This window comes from Xyrauchen texanus, chromosome 34, assembly GCF_025860055.1.
Source record: "Xyrauchen texanus isolate HMW12.3.18 chromosome 34, RBS_HiC_50CHRs, whole genome shotgun sequence".
NCBI classification, from domain to species: domain Eukaryota; kingdom Metazoa; phylum Chordata; class Actinopteri; order Cypriniformes; family Catostomidae; genus Xyrauchen; species Xyrauchen texanus.
In genome coordinates this window covers 2,602,160-2,619,659 of record NC_068309.1, presented here as the reverse complement: position 1 = coordinate 2,619,659, position 17,500 = coordinate 2,602,160, and the positions used below count along the sequence as shown (strand labels likewise).

Sequence of the window (17,500 nt, the reverse complement as noted above, 5' to 3'; positions counted from 1 at the left end):
AGATGCTATGAAATTAGCTTTCGGTCACATTTTACATTAAAAATATCATTTCCATCAGCGTCATCTCCAGCACAGAATTTGAGATGTGCTGAAATGGCACACATCTCCTGTGATGCATGAACACACACTGATGGACATTGTTATAGACAAATGAAATAAACCAGCGATAGTGTGATTAATGATTGAACGAGACTTTATAGAAGTCTATAGACTTGAATAGACTTGCACACAAATCAGAGCAACACAATTGTGATTGTTTAAACAGAGTTCCTGTGTGTTTGTCTCTGAGGATGTTGACCCCTCATCCTGGCCCGTGACCCCTGTGATGCTGTTAGCAGTTTGTATTTCCAGGTTGCGTCACGCACGGCTGCTAAATACAGTATTGTGTTTAAAATCCGCCTCATCGTTCATTAGTCCGTCTCGCGGAGGAAGTCGGTTTGTTCCAAAAATTCACAGTAACTGTAAGTCACACGCTTCTGGCTTCTTCAGGATATTAATGTTCCACCTTTTGTTTGGCATGTAATAGTTTATTTTTAGTAACATTAAACTGTCACTCTATTGTTTGGATTTATGATGGATAGATATTTGATTTGGGTTAGTGACCTTGAGTTCGTCCACATAAACATATGTAAACCCATACAATTTTATTTGATGTTTTTGTGTGTGTAACCTGCCCTGGTCGCCCCATTCCCAACGGTCTCGAACCAGCGTGGGAGATGGGTGCGCTAACAAGGAGGCTAAAGGCTACAGCCCCTAGCGTCAGTCGCTAGTACACCTCTTTAGGTCAGGAATTTGTACATTGCACAGCTATCTACCAGCTGACTCCCGTTACACTCACCCCCCAAACCTCACTCCTGTCCGGGTCACGGCACCATTGTCACGCTCCTGTTCTACCCGCTCCATACGGGACTCGAACCGGTGTCTCCTATGTGGGAGGCAGCTACACTAACAAGGAGGCTAAAGGCTAGCATCAGTCGCTAGTACACCTCTTGAGGTCAGGAATGTGAGGTTTATACACATTGCACAGCTATCTATCAGATGACTCCCATTACACTCACCCCTCTAAACCTCACTCCCATCCGGGTCATGGCACCAATGTAACCAGCACTGGTCGCCCCACTCCATACGGAACTTGAACCGGCATCTCCTGACAAGGAGGCTAAAGGCTAGCATAAGTTGCTAGTGCACCTCTTGAGGTCAGGAGAGTGAGGTTTATACACACTGCACAGCTATCTATCAGATGACTCCCATTACACTCACCCCCCTAAACCTCACTCCCGTCCAGGTCACGGCACCATTGTGACGCTCCTGTTCTACCCGTTCCATACGGGACTTGAACCGGCATCTCCTTACAAGGGTGCGCTAACAAGGAGGCTAAAGGCTAGCTTCAGTTGCTAGTGCACCTCTTGATTTCATGATCTAACAGCTGACCACTGTTACACTCACCCCCTAAACCTCACTCCCATCCGGGTCACGGCACCAATGTAACCAGCACTGGTCACCCCGCTCCGAACAGGTCTCGAACCGCCATCTCTGGCATGGGAGGTGGGTGCGCTAACAAGGAGGCGAAAGGCTAGCATCAGTCGCTAGTGCACCTCTTGATGTCAGGAGAGTGAAGTTTATACATTGCACATCTATCTATCAGCTGGCCACCATTACACTCACCCCCCTAAACCTCACTCCCATTCGAGTCACGGCACCATTGTCACGCTCCTGTTCTACCCGCTCCATACGGGACATCTCCTGACAAGGGTGCACTGACAAGGAGGCTAAAGGCTAGCGTCAGTCGCTCATTCACCTAGTGGTTGATCAGCAGGGCGGGTCAAGTTGCTGAATACTAAGTAGGTGTTAATATATAAATGTGGGCGGGCATATGTTAATGAGCTCCTAGTTGTGATTTCATAATGATTCGGTTTTGCATTTTAGGTTCATTAAATGTTCTGGGTGGACTAGACCGAGAGTGTTAAGTTCTGAATGTTAAAATATGAAATGAAAGCAAGTCCAACAATATGAAAAATTACTATGTCGGCCATTTTGGATGTTGGCCATTTTTAATTTGTGTCTTTGGCATCATAATCTGTAGGGACTCAAAATGTTTCGGAACAGCGCCACTTTGTGGTCAAAAAATATAATGCTATTTCTAAAAATGCTAATAGCTATTGACTCCTTTCTCCTACTGTCATGAGAGTGGTCTTGATAGATTCCATGGTTCATGCCGAGAATAATTATACCAATTATCATTGATCGAGCAAACTTCCTGTCCGCCATTTTTAAATGTTTACAATTTTAAAATCACAATTAGGCCCTGAGGTTACCTGCAGCATTTTGGCACACTGCCCCCTACTGGTCAGGAGATAGCAATACGCTTTCCTGCATGAGAACCATCATGCCCAGATACTACCTGAGCAGTTTCAGAACAGCGCCACATACTGGAATAAAATTCTAAGAAGTAGCTATTTTTTGTTATTTTTAAAATAAATGTTTTTTTTATGATTGTAAGTTTACTTTTTCTGACTCCTCATACACTATCTTCATCGGACTCTAACCAAAAACATGTCACAAAGCTTCTTTTGCTGCTAATGGTGCCGATAATTGGCTTGAACCCGGTATTGCTGCTTGCAGCTATATTTATTATTATTATTATTGTTATTATTATCAACCTATTTCTCACAAACAAGAATGCTGTTGTACAGAATAGAAGTTAATGTGATCCTTTGTTGCGAAGCACTTTATTTGACAAAATTAAGACCAATATTATGTTATAGATTGTGCTGTGAGGATCTTAAAGCACTTAATTTGATATAAAATGCATGAAACGTAATTGTTATATTTGCATTTAATTTGTTTGAATTGATTTGATTAGACACAATTTTGATGTTGAAATTTAGTTCAATTTAAAACACAGAATTAAGAAGAACAAAAAAAAAAGAAAACGTGGATTACTTTCCAATGATTACATAATTGAGAAACACTCGATGGAAACATGCTATAGTTTTAATGTATTATTTACACTGAAATGTAACATTTTAATAGGCTAAAGGAGTGTGCTCAGTAGCATATTAGCATAGCATTTTTTCTGTGGTATCGAAATTGCTAATGAGAATCGTGAAACTTTACAGTTATCATTGCAAACTGCTAAACACTATGGGAGCATATAGATAACCGAAAACAGACATGAACTTAAGAACACAAAAATACAGTTTGGCAGAATTGACCGAGATTTCACTGCAGACATTTCGTAAAAAAATAAAGAAACCTCTGACCCAGAATCTCTCGTCCTTTCTCGACGTGATTTACGGTGGCACGTTTGACAGCGGCGCTCTGGGGGATCGTCTCCACAGAGAGAGACCTCATCAGACTCGTAATTTACTTTAGTTTATAAATATAAAGCCTTTATTAAATATGTACGGCAGACGCTTGTACCCACAGCCAGAAGCCATTCTGCATTTGGGGCTTAAAGAATGATGGAAGATGAGCAATAGTGCACGCTCAGAGCTCTGTCTCTCTGTGACATTTTCTGATATTTAAATCAAACCAAGCCACACTGTCATTGGATTAACCGGAATTACAGTGAGAAAGAGAGAGAGAGAGAGAGAGAGAGAGAGAGCGAGAGAGAGAGAGAGCCGTTCTTCAGATTGTGTTCTTAAAACACGGAGCGAGCGACTCTGAGAAGGAAACTTGTGCCAATTCACAGTTCCTGCTGGATGTGTGTGTATTATCCAGGGAATTAGGGAGCCCACAATTAAGCATATGGGCATTAAGATAATTGTCAGTTGTGTTGGTGAACGTGATGGCAGACAGATGGGTGAGACGCAGCTCACTCGCCACTAAGCACCATGGGACATTACTTTGGATTTTACCTGCCTGAATAAATTCACTGTTTCCACCAGCAGAGGAAAAATGATTAGAAAGCTGAAGAAAGATTTTGGCTGTGATCAGTATAGCATGCTACTGTACAGAACTAGCATACTCACAGTATTTCTACAGTATGCATGTACATTTTCAGGATGCATGGAATACACGGATGATTTCGACATTTTATTTGGTCACACTCCCAAAATATTTTTTTTTTAACAAAACTAGATGTTAAATGGCAAATAAACATATTTATTTCCGAAATGGAAGCCACTAACTTATTAAACTTATTAACTTGACTTGACTTGAAATATGCAATTTAATGAGGTCATGTTTAAAATGTGTGTTGTTGCATACTATGTCAAATACTATTAAAAAAAATACATTGGATGTGAAACAGTATGCAGTGATTAAAGCTCTTTATGGACACATTAGTGAAATAATTGCCATTGACATTTGACATGATATGAAATTATAATGCAACCGAAAACAAATATATTTCAGTTTTTAAGCAAGCTGGGATGGATATATACTGTATATCACTATATACTAATAGACAATAATATACTATTAATATACTAAAAGACAGACAGACAGACAGACAGACAGACAGACAGACAGACAGACAGATAGATAGATAGATAGATAGATAGATAGATAGATAGGCAGACAGACAGACAGATAGATAGATAGATAGATAGATAGATAGATAGATAGATAGATAGATAGATAGATAGATAGATAGATAGATAGATAGATAGATAGATAGGCAGACAGCCAGAAAGATAGATAGATAGATAGATAGATAGACAGACAGACAGACAGACAGACAGACAGACAGACAGACAGATAGACAGACTGACAGCTAGATAGATAGACAGACTGACAGCTAGACAGACAGACAGACAGACAGACAGACAGATAGACAGACAGACAGATAGATAGATAGACAGACTGACAGCTAGATAGATAGACAGACAGACAGACAGATACGAATACGGGATGATTCTGCATTATACGGTACAGCTGACAACCCTACTTCAAATATTTACTAGGGCTATCGATTTAGCGTGTAATTTAGTGCGATTAATTATACATTTTTTAAAAACAGACCGTAATTCAAGCGTGATGTACCAGCTGTTTCCTCCAGGGGGCAGTAAGAGAAACTTCAGCTGTATAGGCAATGAGCAGCTTATACAGAGAACAACCCGACCCTTCAGCAGACAGCACAACACGAGGACACGATCTTGCATTAAAAACAGCTTTAGGGATCTTTTCTAAGCATGAAACTATATTTAACTTGACACAGCAACCGTATGTTTATGTAGAGATGCAACCAAAGTGAGATAAGATGAGCGGATTGACGGTCTCAGACGTGGAGGAAACTGAGATTCGTCCTCCGCCACCCGGATTGAGATGAGTCGCTACAACTCCACAAGGACTTCGAGCACATTGGGAATTGGGCGTTCCAAATTGGGGAGAAAAAAATATATATAGATATGTATATGCATATATATATATATATATATATATATATATATATATATATATATATATATATATATACTTATTATTTGTAATTATGTATTCCATGCATACAGTAAATTCATATTATACAGACTACATACCGCAGAAGCAGTACGAGTAGAATGGGAGTCTGAGAGAGGAAGAGAGGATGTAAAATGGAGGTGTTTCTTTGAGTCTCTGTTGTGAAGGTGGACGGCACCTTCTATTGGTCATCAGTGGTACAGCAGATTTCACCGTCTCTCTCTCTCTTCAGGTGGGAGCTCATCGTGAGGATGGTGTTGGTTTGAGGAGCGGTCATTCTATCGTGGCCAATCAGGTTCCAGGACCGCAGCTTCCCGTGCAGTCGTCCGCATCCCCCGACCTCAGCCATTCCGACCCTTACAGGGGTGAGTGACACACACACACACACACACACACACACACACACACACACACACACACATTGGCTTCTGAATCCTCACATCAAACCGTTTTCTTCGCTGCTTCTCACAATGGAAGAGAATTTAGCTTTTACTCTCCACGTGAGGACATTTGGTCAATGTAGGCAAAACCTGACACACACACACACAGAGCAGGCTGGCACAATGTGGGCATAGAACGGGCACAATGCCAACATCCCTCCCCTCCTCCGCGGCATTCCGCCATTTTAGAGCACCAGCACACACAACACAGATGATCATACAGAAGATTTCCATGCCTGGAAGAAAATGAGAATTAAACGACATGCACATTTCTAGACGCTTGGGTAGATGTCGATCTTTTTAAGTAAACCTCTGTAAAATTATTCTTAAAAATCTAAAAAGCTCAAGGAAAATCTTGGACCGTCTCAGCAGACCGTCAAACGAATGTTTGGGGATTCTCATTTTTGCCAATTTCCCAGACTACATAACATTTGGCAAAAACCTCTCTGTAAACTCGAAGTGACTTTAAAGTATCCTGCAAGTGAACGGCACATCAACAGTCAATATAGGCAGTTTTCAGCTCATCCGCTCGGGAAAAATCAGTTTTGTTGAGAAATCCTGCTCCCATATTTCGCTTTATATAAGCTGAAACAACAGCCAGCGTTGGCATGCTGTTTTGTCCCCGCCGCTGGCCGCCCCCCAGCCTAATGTGTGAACAATTATGAGTGCGTTAAATCAAGCGCTTTATTCCAAATATGAATATGTAAAAGGAAATTGTATATGACCTGGGAAGTGAGGCGTCAAAACTCCAGACTCGTTTAAATCTGAACACTCGCTCTCCGAACGGATTTCTTGGCAAGCGCTTTCCTCTCTCAGCCAAACAGTTAATGAGGTGCTGAATGCTATAAAATATGAAAAAGAACATAATAAATAACTAAAAATGATTGTTTGTGAATGGCATCCAGGAGTCATTTATCAAGATTTAGCTGCCTGCGGTTTGTCTTGCTGGAACACGGACAGAAATACTGCATTTGGATAAAGCACCATGGCTATGTTATATTTGTGGATATTGTGCTATGGTAATAGCATGTTTTTAGCCATGTAACATGCTAATATAAACTTTTTGGCCAGTTTTTGGGGCAAGTACCAAGGCATTATAGTGTCATTGTACTATGGAATATTTATTTTGGACATGTACCATTTTGGGCATTGCACTACTAATCGACTAATTGTTCTCAGTCGTAAAGACGTTGCTATCACCCCTGGAGTTCGCTAGTTCGCTAGTTCGCTAGTTTGAATCCCAGGGCGTGCTGAGTGACTCCAGCCAGGTCTCCTAAGCAACCAAATTGGCCCTGTTGCTAGGGAGGGTAGAGTCACATGGGGTAACCTCCTCGTGGTTGCTATAATGTGGTTCTCGCTCTCAATGGGGCATGTGGTGAGTTGTGCGTGGATGCCGTGGAGAATAGCGCGAAGCCTCCACATGCGCTACGTCTCCGCGGTAACGCGCACAACGAGTCACGTGATAAGATGCGTGGATTGACGGTCTCAGACACGGAGGCAACTGAGATTCGTCCTCCGCCACCCGGATTGAGGCGAGTCATTACACCACCACGAGGACTTAGCGCACATTGGGAAATTCGGGAGAACCCAACCCCCCCATTTATTCCAATTTTTTGTTCTTAATTCATTTTAAAATAGATTTTTTTTTTTTTTTATGTATCTTGTATTTTCTTTCTAATTTTAATATAAAGGCACTTTTCCTTGCTTAATCTAATCTAAATGTTTTTAGATGTTTAGATCTTCTTTGTTTTTACATGTTCCATCATCATTGCATGTTGTTAGCCATGTTACATGTCAATATAATCTTTTTGGCCATGTTCTGTAACAATAGCGTATTTTGGGGCGCTTCAATGATATCATGTTTTCAGGGGCGGGCATGTACCATGATAATACGTAATCCTTTGAAGTACCTCCGAGTGTCATAAGAGTAAATAATATTTACATTAATGCATTTGGCTGATGCTTTTATCCAAAGCGACTTACAGTGCACTTATTACAGGGACAATCCCCCCGGAGCAACCTGGAGTTAAGTGCCTTACTCAAGTACACAATGGTGGTGGCTGTGGGGCTCCAACCAGCAACCTCTTGATTACCAGTTATGTGCTTTAGCCCACTACGCCACCACCACTCCTATGTGCATGGTGCTAATTAGTTGTGCTAATCAAAAAACTTGCATTCATATTGACAGTAGCACCACAGTGTTGTCTTTTGAAAATGACGCTACTATAAAGTGCTTATAAATGTGGGTGGCTATCAAGAGCTGAAGTATACAGGACCTGAAGGAGAACGTTCTGCCTACTTTATGAAGCGCTAGCCACAGACTGCTTAAATGCGTGTCGATTGGTCGCAGTGTTGTTCATTTCCTGCAAGCAGAGGGAACAGTGAAGCGTGAAACAGGCCTTACTGCACCGGTTACAATTCACCAACCTTTACTAGATTAAACCACCCATACACAAGACGAGGGGGAAGAATCAATTTGATACTGCATGTGGGCAGAGAGCGAGAGTTCCCGGAAACAACTCAAACTTTGTCACCGTCCCAAATCAGCCTTTTGTTTTGCGTCTCTCCTCACATATCCAGTCTGACCAGCTGTCTGAAAGCAACTCTAATTGTCCTCCCACCGTCTGCTAACAATGCAAGATAAAATATAGCTCGTACTTCAGCACAAGTCTCCATTGTTGTCCAGGAGAACTGAAAGAGATTTCAGTTGTGATTAATGCTCTTTTTCTCACCCGCAGCTCTCTCGGCCGGTCTTCGGGGTCAGAGTGCCTCATCCGTGAGTTCGGAGATTAAATCGGAAGATGAAGGCGATGAGAATCTGCACGACAGTAAATCTCTGGACGCAAAGAAAGAGGATTTGGACAGCAAGGATCTGAAATCTATAGAGAGGTCAAGATCTAGGTAAACTGTATTGTCAGGAGCGCTTCAATCAAACGCCGTTCTGGACTTTGATGAAGTGCCCCGTGTGCTCTGAGAGACAGCTAAACACCGAGATGACAAACCCAACATTTATTAAACATGCAGACAACAAAACAGTATTTACATCATTTATAAATGACTTTTACCTGTGAGGACGTCCTGTAAGGGAGTCTATCAGACTGAGCTCACGGTTTTGTTCCCAACGTATGATGCATATGACTTATATTTAATAACGCACACACTCTTAATCATACACATCGTAAACATCCCATACACATGAACATCAAACTGATTTAAACGCACTGATTTGGGTTCTTCTGCGTCTCCTCTGGTCTTGAGCCGGATTTTAGCTGTTTCTCACACATGAGTGTAGGGCATTTCCTGGATCCCAAATACATCCAAACATTCCCAAACATTCCCAGGATAAACACCTGTGCTGGTTTATAGCTTTCCACCTGGAATGATCAATTGGACACATTTGATCCTAAATTTCAAGAGACTCAATGAGTGTCAATGTGATTTCTCATGTTTGTGTTATGTCATTATAACATGTTTTGGGGGGGGATCATATTGAATATTTTATTTGGAGAATCTGTAGCTGGATTTAATGCACCATTAGAAACAGATTCTGAACATTAAATGTGCTAGAGATGTCAATAACCGATTTTTATTTTCTCCATTTTACAGACCGATATTGTTAATATGTACTGATTTCATTTTTTTTAATAGCGATATTTTACATGCAACTGGTAAAATATGACATTAAAACATTATAATGTAAATTAGAAAAGATGGAGATGATCCCTGATGTTATATTATTTCCACTTTCAGTCTAATAAGTTTTAATAGTCTAATAGGTTTTAATAGTTATGAATAATTAATAAATAAATGCATGGGTATTTAGGTCTACAAAATGCACAGATTACATTTTCCCACATTTTTTTTTACAACAGTTATATTTCATGTATCAAAGAGATGATGCATCAAATTTAGACACACTTAAATTTAATGAGATGCAAACACATAATGAGCTACGCATATGCAATTTCTCATGCACTTATTATGTATTATTATTGTGTGCCACCTGACTGCATGTATTTACACCAATATTGCATTTTCTTTCACCCCCACAAACACACGGTTCACCTCACAGTAACAACGATGACGAGGATTTGACCCCGGAACAGAAGCTGGAGCGTGAGAAAGAGCGGCGGATGGCGAATAACGCCCGCGAGCGTCTGCGTGTCCGGGACATCAACGAGGCGTTTAAGGAGCTCGGCCGCATGGTGCAACTGCACCTCAAGAGTGACAAACCGCAGACCAAACTGCTCATACTGCACCAGGCCGTCGCTGTGATCCTGAGTCTGGAGCAACAGGTCAGAGGTCAGTATCAACTGCTTCTACTACCTTACCACTGATATTACATCCTACTACATACAGCATGTTGTGCAGTCTTCCACTCAAGCACTTCCTAGTGAAACTCTAAAGCAACATTGCTCCTCGTTTGTCCTCGTGGTGGCGCGGTTACTCGCCTCAATCCTGGTGGCGTAGGACAAGTCTCAGTTGCTTCCGCTTCTGGGACCGCCAATCTGCGCATCTTATCACGTGACTCGTTGTCCATGACACCGCGGAGACTCACAGCATGTGAAAACACACAAAACACACACACACACACACACACACACAGACACACACACATATACACACACACACAGACACACACACACACACACAGACACACATACACAGACACACACACACACACACACATATACACAGACAAACACACACACACACACACACACGACACATACACACACATGCACAGAAACAGACACACACAGACACACACACAGACACATACTCACACACAGAAACACACAGACACACACACACACATACACACACACACAGACAGACACACACACACACAAACACACACACACAGACACACACACACACACACACACACACAGACAGACACACACACACAAACACGCACACAGACACACATACACAGACAAACACACACACAGACACACACACACACAGACAGACACACACACAGACACAGACACAGACACAGACAAACACAGACACACACACACACACACACACACATACACACACAGACAGACACACAAACACACACAGACACACATACATTTTCTGTTTCTTGATGTTCAGTTTCTTGACATTATTTTGCATTTGCTTTGATTTTAATGTTTCTGTTTGTAATAAATTATTGGTATAAATGTTTATTCTGTGTTTGTAACATCATGGTCAGGTTTGACTGCAGCAGAATGACATTAACTGCAAAAACTGACACTTCAAATCCATTAAAAATGATAAACTTCACATACGTGAAACCACCAAGAATTGTGTGTAAACTTGGAAATATTGTCTGTTAAATTTAGTAGCATAGAAATAGTTTCCCATGTTTGTTTGTTTTTTTAAGCTCAAAAATGTCAGTGGGATCCAGGGACGAAATAAAAGTCAGCTTTGCAACAACATGAGGGTGAATAAGTGATGACAGAATTGATATTTGTAGGCAAACTGTTCCTTTAACCGCAGTGTGTAATGAGTGACCCATTGCTGGTTAACAAGTGAGTGTGTGTGTGTGTGTGTGTGTGTGTGTGTGTGTGTGTGTGTGTGTGTGTGTGTGTGTGTGTGTGTCTGTGTGTGTGTGTGTGTGTGTGTGTGTGTGTGTGTGTGTGTGTGTGTGTGTGTGTGTGTGTGTGTGTTCTCCAGAGCGGAACCTCAATCCAAAAGCGGCGTGTTTGAAGAGGCGAGAAGAGGAGAAGGTGTCGTCGGACGGCGCTCCGCTCTCATTGGCCGGTGCCCACCACGGCTTGGGCGAGTCATCCAATCCCATGGGACAAATGTAAACAGCCACCCCTCCCCCGTAAATGGTCAGAATATTTCACTTCACACTAATCTGCTGTTGTACATGTCCCATGATGCACCATTAACCCCAAAACAAATTTATAATTGGGTTTGAGTAAACGGTAGTTTTACACTCAACTTTATAAATTGTGTCATTCTGTAGCAGTTACAAACCGGGGCTTATAGAGACCCGTCAAATTGAACAATGGGCACATCTGAACAACAGATTGGCAGTAAGTGTGGTTTATAATGTGTGTGCACGTACATTTTGGTCATTTATGTGATTTAATAGATCTATTCGCTAGATTTCAATGGTAATATATAAAATGCATTAAAGTTCTTACGTTTGTACGTGAAGAGGAACATGTACCCCTGAGCTCTGACCATTGCACTCATGTTTGTGGCTTATTTTCATGATCTATCATTGAATTGTTCATTTGTTTGGCTTGTTTTAAAGCTGGAAAGTGCAACGTTCACATGTCTTCATGGGTGTGAATAGATATTGCCGTTCCAAAGGTTGCCATTTCCCCGTGCTAATGACTGTAATGTGCATTTAATGAGTTTACGACTTATAATTAAGGGTAAAACTGAAGGTGTAAATTAAACCCACTTAATTTGTCTTTCTCCCTGAAATGTTCTCTGTAGGTAAATAATTAATAGATTTTTTTACATCATTAGACAATAGACAGGATTACATTTATAGAGGCAAATAGTACAGTATTTATTTATTTATTTATTTTTATCAAATGAGTATTATGCGTAAGGTGAATCTCACCAAACCTGTCAAGACCTCCAGGTCATATTACACCCCAAAAATCAAAAGAAAAAAATTAAGAAATTATACTTTGCATAAAGAAAATGAAGCGTAGCTTTAGGGGCTTTAAATTTAGGTTTTTATTTATTTTTATTTTTATGTACAATTTTACGATTTTTAGCATTTCCATGAAAATTAAACACATTTCTGCCCAATTCTCAGAAGCATACTTTAATGCACTATTATTATTATTATTACTATATAGTATTAACTATAAAGTACGATTATAAGTATACTTTATGGTTGTATTATTTGTACTGAATTAATTGTATAATATATTTTTTTTTAGTTTAGATTTAGATTTTTACACATTATGTCCTGGTCATATTAAACACCTAATCAATGGAAAAAAAATATATATTTCATAAAGGAAAATTAAGCTTACATTTAGGACAATTATGATTTTTTTTTTAGCATTGTGACATTATTTTAAGGACACTTAACCCTTTAAGCTCTTTAAGCTGTTTCAGTGGCATACCCAAAATTAAAGGTCAAGTGATTAAAAAGTGGTTTTCACATTTTTAAAGATATATTATTATAAATCACGAGACTATCAGCCTAAGAAACTGCTGAAAAATTCACAAAACAAATTGATCCAAAAATGTACTATTTCCAAATTTATTATGTTACCAAAATGGATTAAATTCATTATTTTCCTAAAAATTCTACAAAGAATACCCCATAATGACAACGTGAAAGAAGTTTGTTTGAAATCTTTGAAAATGTATTAAAAAATAAAAAATGGAAAAAAAAAATAAAATAAATCATATGTTCATAAGTATTCACACCCTTTGCCATGACACTCAAAATTGAGCTTGGGTGCATCCTGTTTCCTCTGATCATCCTTGAGATGTTTCTGCAACTTGATTGGAGTCCACCTGTGGTAAATTCAGTTGATTGGACATGATTTGGAAAGGCACACCTGTCTATATAAGGTCCCACAGTTAACAGTGCATATCAGAGCACAAACCAAGCCACGAAGTTCAAGGAATTGACTGTAGAGCTCCGAGACAGGATTGTATCGAGGCACAGATCTGGGGAAGGGTACAGAAACATTTCTGCAGCATTGAAGGTCCCAATGAGCACAGTGACCTCCATCATCCATAAATGGAAGAAGTTTGGAACCACCGGGACTCTTCCTAGAGCTGACCGCCCGGCCAAACTGAGCGATCGGGGGAGAAGGGCCTTAGTCAGGGAGGTGACCAAGAACCCGATGGTCACTCTGACAGAGCTCCAGCGTTTCTCTGTGGAGAGAGGAGAACCTTCCAGAAGAACAACCATCTCTGCAGCACTCCACCAATCAGGCCTGTATGGTAGAGTGTCCAGACAGAAGCCACTCCTCAGTAAAAGGCACATGACAGCCCGCCTGGAGTTTGCCAATAGGCACCTGAAGGACTCTCAGACCATGAGGAATAAAAGATTGAACTCTTTGGCCTGAATGACAAGCGTCATGTCTGGAGGAAACCAGGCACCGCTCATCACCTGGCCAATACCATCCCTACAGTGAAGCATGGTGGTGGCAGCATCATGCTGTGGGGATGTTTTTCAGTGGCAGGAACTGGGAGACTGGTCAGGATCGAGAGAAAGATGAATGCAGCAATGTACAGAGACATCCTTGATGAAAACCTGTTCCAGAGTGCTCTGGACCTCAGACTGGGGCGAAGGTTCATTTTCCAACAGGACAACGACCCTAAGCACACTGCCAAGATAACAAAAGATTGGCTACGGGACAACTCTGTGAATGTCCTTGAGTGGCCCAGCCAGAGCCCAGACTTGAACCCGATTGAACATCTCTGGACAGATCTGAAAATGGCTGATGGAGCTTGAGAGGTCCTGCAAAGAAGAATGGGAGAAACTGCCTAAAAATAGGTGTGCCAATGTTGTAGTATTATACACAAAAAGACTTGAGGCTGTAATTGGTGCCAAAGGAGCTTCATTCCATTTAATAAATTTGCAAAGATTTCAAACAACCTTTTGTCACATTATCAATATGGGGTATTGTTTGTAGAATTTTGAGGAAGTCTCGGGGCTGTAACATAACAAAATGTGGAAAAAAGTGAAGCGCTGGGAATACTTTCCGGATACACTGTAAATAATGTGGCTCTGGAAAACTCCCAATCATTTCAACTGTAACTGAGAAAAATATTTGTGTTGATTCGACAAAGCAATCAAAAGTTATAACACTACAAAAATTATTTTTCATAGTGTCCAAAAGCATATCCAAACAAATAAAAGTTAATAAATGTACATAAGAACTAATTACACATGCAAACACAACAATGACTAAAGGTTTGCATAGCATGCACACATGATTTTAGTCATGAGATTTCACAGAATGAGTTTCATTCTGTGTCATTCGAGTCATCATTTATTTACTTTTATCCCCTTTTCTCCCAGTTTGGAATACCCAAATTCCCACTACTTAGCAGGTCCTCGTGGTGGCATGGTTACTTGCCTCAATCCGTGTGGCGGAGGACAAGTATCAGTCACCTCCGCTTCTGAGACGTCAATCCGTGCATCTGATCACGTGACTCGTTGTGCATGACACCATGCACAGCATGTGGAGGCTCATGCTACTCTCCACAATCAACACACAACTCACCACACGCCCCATTGAGAGAACCACTAATCACCACCATGAGGAAGTTACCCCATGTGACTACCCTCCCTAGCAACCGGGCCAATTTGGTTGCTTAGGAGACCTGGCTGGAGTCACTCAGCACGCCCTGGATTCAAACTCACAACTCCAGGGGTGATAGTCAGCGTCAATACTCGCTCAGATACCCAGACCCCTCAATACAACAAATGAGTTTCATTCTGTGTCATTTGAGTCATCATTGAGTCTGTGTCGTGTATTTGGCGCCATCTTCTGGTGGTCATATGTAACATTGTGCCTCATGTGGATTATCTAATGATCTATACATCTGATTATCTTGTGTGTGGACTCGTTTAAAAGTAATAACATGTGATATTTTATGTTCCGTGTAGTTATAAGCCAAAACACGCTAGAGTGTAACTGTCATGAAAATAATGTCCCATGCCCCTAAAATAGGCTTCATTTTCCATATGCAAAAATGGTATCTTTTTATATTTGGTTGAAATATGATTTGAAAATTTCTCCATAATAATAATAAGTGTAACTGATCGTTCTTGTAGTTTTGTTCTGATACTATATTAACGTCTTCTCTCTCTGTCCATCTTTCAGGTCAAAGCTGCCAGAATTCATCAAAATGATGAGCGATCACTTCCTTTGACAACATCATCTGCGCCCCTGAACGTCAGTCAAACAATCAACGAATCAAATCAAACCTCCACCTGAACGACCAACCCCCCCGCCCCCCCCCCACACGTGTTCCACTTCCCGCGTTACGCCAACCTGGACGGATTTACTGTAAATTACGGAGAATCACGCGGTACCCGGCGTGCATCTCTTCCTCCGAGCATTCCCCGTTCAAAAACAAGACGTTTTAACGACCGTACGAAAAGATTCGCAATGCGCCGACGGAAGGGGAGGATCCTTCAAACATATCATGATGTTGTTGCAGCAGCTTTTGGAGGTGTCGCGAGCAGCTCTCTGAGTTTAATGGCAATCTCGTTCACACTGTGGAACTTTTGCAACTGTGCCTCATGGAAGTCAAAGCGGAAGAATAGATTTATGAAACTCTGAATCAGTCCATGTAGAGATCGGATCGAGAGAGAGACAGTGAGACAGAGAGAGAGAGAGAGAGAGAGGCGGGATTTGGGATTTTAATCAACAACAGTATTCAAAAAATATTCAGACCTTTGCAATAATGATGTTATTGTTGTGTACTTAGCAACCGAAAATGTGGTTTTGAAGAGTCAAATCTGTTGTATAAACCAGCAGCTAATGAAAATTTCGAGGCCGCTCCTTCGCCAGGGTCGATCAGGTCTGGGCTCATTTTCCGAAAACCTCCCCAAGGTCACTTTATAGGTTAAGAGCAATCACGCCGTGCTTTAAGTAAGCCACCACGCCACATATAGCAGAAGATAACGGTTGGAAGCGCCGCCAGCTCATTCCATGTTTAATTTATTCGTTTTCTGCCCTACTCTAGCCATCTGCTCTACCCCTTCCGCACCCCGACGATGCAATTTTAACATAACTACACTTCAACCAATGTGCCTTTTAGAGCTCATATCATCACGCAAACCGAGGAGAACATTATCAGAACTTTCTAGGATGCAAGCTTAGGAATATGTTAGTCGTTAGGGTCTATGCAGTCGGGCTTTTGACGGCCTGGAATTTAAAAAAAAAAAGAAAAGTAAAAAGGTAAAAAAAGTATTTTTTTGGATAAACTGTATTTAATGTACTGTATGCCTATATGTAATTAGAAGGTGTGTCCAGCCCCTCGTGGCCCCGCCCACAGCCCCGCCCACCTGTCGACGTTACGACGCGTTATTGAGCTTTGTATTATAGCTATCGGCTTTTCTGAACACTGGCTTGCTGTTGAGCCGCTGTAGTCCTCAGTACAAATGTGTGGTTATACGTGTAAAAAAAAATGGCTCTTTTTTATCTCTTATTCTTTGTCTGTACTGGTTTCTCTGTCGCAAAAAAAAAAAACCAAGGAAAAGATTTTAAAATAAAATAACGAACGAGTCCGCGCGCATCCATCCGAGGAGCGGCAGGGGTCTTATCGACGCAATCGAGGCACTGAAACTGGACAGCAAAAAAAAAGTCTATTAGTAAATCGACATATATTTAAATGTAGAAATATATACAGTATATAAAGAGAGGTGTCGATTGCATCCGATCGAAAGTCCGCGAGGATGATTCTTCTTTCCGTAAAGCTTGAGCGGAGACGTTCCAAGAGACGTGACTCTGTCGCAAATTCGTCGCGGTTGCGCCGACGCCGCCGCCGCCGCCGCCGCCGCGGGACCGACGTGTCATCCAGAGAAACACGGACATTTGGAAACTGTACGCAACAAACGCAAACTTACCGTTATTTTGAAATTGTGTATGTAAAAGTTATATTTTTACATGTAGGCTGTTGTTATTTTGTGTTTAGAAAAAAAAAAACAT

General features: G+C 41.1%; 1 protein-coding gene and 1 long non-coding RNA gene across 10 annotated transcripts in view; one reads left to right on the top strand and one right to left on the bottom strand.

The window, feature by feature from the left end:
• LOC127627850 (uncharacterized) overlaps positions 1-17,500 on the bottom strand; it is a 258,329-nt gene that overhangs the window by 154,848 nt on the left and 85,981 nt on the right. The gene's annotated exons all lie outside the window — the stretch shown is intronic.
• LOC127627830 (transcription factor 4-like) overlaps positions 1-17,500 on the top strand; it is a 137,110-nt gene that overhangs the window by 119,592 nt on the left and 18 nt on the right. For 4 of the 9 annotated variants that reach the window (XM_052104407.1, XM_052104411.1, XM_052104412.1 and 1 more), the window contains 5 exons: positions 5,636-5,768; positions 8,582-8,744; positions 9,916-10,145; positions 11,514-11,646; positions 15,668-17,500. The exon at positions 15,668-17,500 is cut by the window's right edge and continues 18 nt beyond it. In XM_052104407.1, coding sequence (XP_051960367.1) covers positions 5,636-5,768; positions 8,582-8,744; positions 9,916-10,145; positions 11,514-11,646; positions 15,668-15,716 — 708 coding nt within the window. In that variant the 3' untranslated portion in view covers positions 15,717-17,500. Of the gene's footprint in view, positions 1-5,635; positions 5,769-8,581; positions 8,745-9,915; positions 10,146-11,513; positions 11,675-15,667 lie in introns of all 9 variants that reach the window. The other 5 variants (XM_052104409.1, XM_052104414.1, XM_052104410.1 and 2 more) reach the window with 3 other exon arrangements.